A 5185-nucleotide genomic window follows, 5' to 3' on the forward strand; every position below is an offset into this window, starting at 1 on the left:
CCTGTATGCATGTTGGTAGAGATAAGGCTACAGGATCAGGGTTTTTGGAGGAAAATGTAAGAGGGAGTGATTTGTCTACACAAAAACAACACAAATAAAAGAGAAATGATTGTAAAAACTTAAAGTAGAGAAGTAACTTAAGCAACTAAATTTAAGTATCTTAGACTCATCTGGACATAGAAACACAGAAACATTCTGTTAGTTCAGATTTATGAAAGCAGCTTTTGATCTAAAAAATAAAATCAGATTTTACTAATAAACAAAAAGGGAATTTTGTCCAAATTCTACAACCGTTTACGTCTTTGGACCATTTTGTGGTTTGTTGTGTCGTAGATTTCTTACCTCATCTAACTGTGACCCCGCCCTCTTATGATGCTCTTTGGTTTGGTCCCCTGCTGAAGATGTGTCTTGTGGTTTGCTTTTTTTAAATTTATTCATTTTTTTCTTCTTGTGGTTTTGTGGCAGCGCTAGTGGAATCTACAAATGACAACAACACAGTTCATTGATGCAGAATATTATTATCAAAGACAGCAGAGAGTTAAGGAATTGATGGTTTGTTGTGTTGAAGATTCCTTACCTCATCTAAATGTGACCCCGCTTTCTTTTGAAGTTCTCTTGTTTGGTTTCCTGATGAAGATGCTTCTTTAGGTTTGCTGGCAGAGCTGCTGGAATAAATGACAAAAACACCTAGAGTTGATATTTTGTTCACATCGTCCAGCTCTGTTAAGATGTTACTGTAATGTTGTGGATGTCTGTGTGTGTGTGTCAGATTATATCAGCCATGGATGTTGCAGCAGCTCCTTCAGCTTGGGCCGGAATGAAGGGTAAGACCTCAGACACGATTTCAAAAAACACTGGCAGTCTGAAACAAAGAGGATGAATACTGATGAAGGTGAGAGCCACAGTAATCCAGGTGCTGAAAGAACTTCTGGACAGAGTTTTCTTACCCGGGGACAGGTCTTTGCTGATCCTCAGCATATTCATCCCGAACATCCTGGTGTTGAAGCCCACTCCATGTAAAGCCTCATACCCAACCACTCCAAGCTGCCACACTGTGGTTGGTTCCGCTCTGTAGCCAGAGCCAAACATAGACTCTGGGGCAGCAACACTCAATGTGCCTGAAAAACAGCAGCTTCAGGTCAGTTGATGCTCCTCAGTGGTTTCCTTTATGGCAGATGCTGATCTGTTACCTGCAAAGTTTGTGAACACGGAAGTCTCCGTGGTGAAACAGCTCAGTCCAAAGTCGATGAGGCGAGCACGCGGGACATCGGAGCTCGTCTCAATCAGGACATTTCGAATTTTGATGTCCCGATGGAAGATGTGCCTCTCCTCAAGATCCACAGCTGTCTGGATCAGCTGTTTCATGATGATCTGGAAGACATTACAAAAACTCAATGAGGAAAAGGAGGGAAAACTTCTAGAGCTACTTCTCAGGAGGACAGGGTCTGTTTTTCTCTTAGTTCTAATCTTTGCAAACATCTCAACCTGTTTGCATCAAACACTGAACTAACATGTTCAACCAGATTTCAGTTAATGATCAGAACTTCAGGAAGTTTCTTCAGGAGTAGAGGGAGAACATCTGGAACAAATAGAGAATGTGAACACAAGCCTACCTTAACTTCATCTTCCTCTGCTATGCCTCCTCTGCTCTTCAGGTACACTTTCATGTCTGTGGCTGGGATCGGTCTTTCCATTACTAGGACGATCTCCTCCTTCAGATCATACCAGTCCAGCAGAACCACGGGGGAGGCTTTATCTGCAGACTGTAGTTGTGGGTCTTTGAGCTTCTGCATGACGGCCACCTCCGTGCAAATTAACTGCCCGTGTTCATCCTGAGGAATCACCACAAAGAGAGGATGAAGAGGAGAAGAACTGCAAAGGAACACATTCAGAGCAGAGATCTTCATCATGACTTCTGCAGCGCTGCATGACTCCCACTCACCACCACTGTATCTAGACCGAAGCCTTTTCCAATGCGTTTGATGGCCACCTGCAAGACACAAACACATGTGGTCAGAAAATCTAAAGGTGAAACAGACGACAAGCTCAGACATTTCAGATTACACCTTCAACTAACACGGACCAGATGAAGAAAAACCATCTATGTTTTCAATGTGTTTTCCAATGAAAGCCTGAAGCTCGTTCACTGCAGCTGCATGACAAACACTTACCTGCAGGTTGTCTGATCTGCGGAAGCCGCTAAAAACACATCCAAAGCCTCCTTCCCCCAACTGCTCCATCTGCTCGTATTTAGCTTCAAAGTCATCTGAAGACAGAAATGTTAGTTCAGGTGTGATGGAAAGATTTTTTTGTAAAATCAGATTTTACTAATAAACTGCTATTTGATAAAAATAAAGAACCGACCTTCGCTGGTCTTGACCGAGGAGGTGTTGGTTCGACTGAGTAAGGTTCTCTTTTCGATGATCTTTTTCAGTTTCTTCAGAAAGTCTTTCTTATTCTTCATTGTCTTTAATCTGGTGGGCTTCATGCGCTCTGGAGGCTCAGATGGTTCAACTTTCCTCTTTTTGCTTTCTCCATCATCATCATCAGAGCAGGCCTTTCTTTTCAGCGCTTTGGTCCTGCCATCCTCTTTAGACGGGACTCTTTTAGACTGGCTGCTGCTTGTTTTTTCCTCATCTTCAAGAAACAAAAACAGTTAAAGGGAAAAATCATTTGGAATTCATACATTTTCGAGCATTTTAGTTCATGAATCTTCGACATCTTCAGTAGTTCGATGATAAAAACCTTTATTTACAACTTCTAAATCGTACAACTTGACTCAATAAGCACAAAGTTGCAAGTGACTTTTAATCTCCAACTGAAGTTTTTTATATGCGTTGCTAAACGACCAATGTGACATCACTATCTGACGCATAAAAACTGCTGGTTTTCACAACATGTCATTTCTTCATATTAATGCTCAGTGAACTTTCTCTAAACTTAAAGCTGTGAAAAGGAAAAATCCTCCTCTTCTATACATTGATAATCTGTTAACAAAGCTCCACTCCATCAAGCCCTAAACTATACCCATCAAACTCTCATGTTTCTGCAAAACTTTTTTCACGGTAGCAAAGTACATTTAAATACAACGGAAATCACATTTTCTCAAGGAATATCTTAGAAAGAAATAAATTTAACCTTTTTGTTTTAATATAAAATATAGGAATATTTTTAAAAGATCAAATTTAAGAAAATTAAAACTTGGTATAGAAAAATGAATAACCGGTAAATGTTGTTGTAATAACTCTGTCAAACATCTTTGAAAATCAATAATATAACAGAACAAATGCAGATTAAAGAAATCATCTCTGAAAACAAATAAAAATGATTCCGTTCTCAGAGTACAGCCACATTTTGCAGCAAAAAATTCTACAAAACTGTTGCTAACCAGGATGATTTTTCATATCCGCCTCAGGATCATGCTTCATTTTCATTTCTTTCTCCATCTTCTTCAGTAGTTCGAAGATAAAAAACTTTCTTTACAACTTTGAAATCGTACAACCAGACTCAATCGCACAAAGTTGCAAGTGATTCTGAATCTCCAACTGCACTTTTTTTATATGAACGGTTTTCGTTGCCAAGCAACCTATGTGACATCACTACATGTCTCCTATCTGTGTTGACATTCAAATGAACGCATCTTAGAATGTTCTGGATAAAAATGGATTTTCTAAATGTTTCAAATACTTCATATTGATGCTCAGTGAATTTTTACAAAACTTTGTGTCATTTTTAGGTAAGGATGACAAAAAAACAAACAAACAAAACAAACAAACAACAGAATGTTAGGGCGTGGATTTACACGGACATGCCAGCAGCAGAAAAAGCACATTAATAAAAATTGATCGACCTCATGACAGCAGAGATAAAGGATTGGAAAATGTGAATAAATGTGATGAATGGTATTATGATATAATAATGAACATCATGGTTATTGCTCACAGTTTTCATTATATTATAATAAATAGCTCAAATCTATATTATTAAAAAGTTGATGTTTTTTATTCATTCATTTATCAATCGGCCTTGCGACAGACTGGCGACCTGTCCAGGTGTACTCCACCTTCGCCCAACAGTACGTGATTTACACGGACGGACGGACGGACGGACGGACGGACGGATGGATGGATGGATGGATGGATCATATGCCTGGCTTGTTATCAAACCCAGACAAGAATTCTAGCAAATGAATATAAAAAAGGAGGAAATCAAAGGTAGAGGACGAGTTCAAGTGAGTTGGTTGAAAGGAGCTCATATGTGCTGCCAAATAAAGTAAAATATATTAAAATTGTGACGTTTACAAAAATACAAGACTGTACTAACTCAATTACTGTAATTGCGTAAAAGCTACATTTAATGAAAAAAGAAAATATAAATTGCTACAAAAACATTAAGTGAGTGTGTTTTTTGAAACAATAATCTGCGACTCTCGCTAGGCTTTGATCAGTAAGAATCTTGCTCAAATGGCTCTTTTAGCATCAATGGTTGTAGACCCCTGATCTAAACCAAAAACATGACTGCTCTCACCACAGTCTTCTACACCTTTCCTTTCATTCTTGACTCTTTGATCACACCTCACCTGAAACCCTCCTCCACCTGTTACAACCTTCTTGCATTTGCTCTCTGTTGTTCCAGACTGTTGACCCGAAGAACTTAAAGTCCTCCTTCTTCATTTCTGCTTCCAATGACCTCACGGTTCCTCTTGAGTTCCTTTTACATTTGCATTTACACAATTACATTGTCTTGCTGCATCTGAACTTCATTCATCTCCTTTCCCCCTCCCTAGATGTTCCTTCTGCTCTCTATCAAGCATCCTCAATGAAAAGTACTGTACATACCAAAGTTCCCGGTTCAGGACAAGGGATCAAATTTGCTGTAATTTAATTAAAAAATTTAATAAAAGACAAACTCTGGCAAAAAGATAAACTGAAGAAATCACAAACAAAAATACACAGATAAATACGTATATTAACAAAGGTTTTCAACATCTTTGAAAATGCATTTTTGTTTGCGCACTTAAATATATACATTTGGTAAAACTGTTTGAGTCAAACTAAAGATTTTAATTAACTAGATATTTTGCTATTTACTACTAGTTTAGTCATTATGGTGAGATCATTGATTACATCTAACTACATTTAAGTAAATCTTTAATCATCCCCCGTTGTTTTTCTTAACCTGAACG

General features: G+C 38.4%; 1 protein-coding gene across 1 annotated transcript; it reads right to left on the reverse strand.

Annotated features, from left to right (window-relative positions):
- Positions 1–341: 341 nt before the first annotated feature.
- On the reverse strand, positions 342–3528 carry LOC144988727 (serine/threonine-protein kinase pim-2-like). Its single transcript, XM_078939613.1, has 9 exons — positions 3389–3528; positions 2365–2637; positions 2172–2266; positions 1943–1990; positions 1614–1832; positions 1191–1371; positions 948–1118; positions 578–862; positions 342–477 (listed from the first exon to the last, which is right to left on the reverse strand). Exons 1-8 carry the CDS (start codon positions 3444–3446, stop codon positions 771–773), a joined length of 1137 nt encoding a protein of 378 aa, XP_078795739.1. The 5' UTR covers positions 3447–3528; the 3' UTR covers positions 342–477; positions 578–770.
- Between the last annotated feature and the right edge of the window lie 1657 nt (positions 3529–5185).

The sequence above is a fragment of the Oryzias latipes genome, chromosome 21 (genome assembly GCF_053564925.1).
Source record: "Oryzias latipes strain Hd-rR chromosome 21, Olatipes_Hd-rR_3.1".
Taxonomy (NCBI): Eukaryota; Metazoa; Chordata; class Actinopteri; order Beloniformes; family Adrianichthyidae; genus Oryzias; species Oryzias latipes.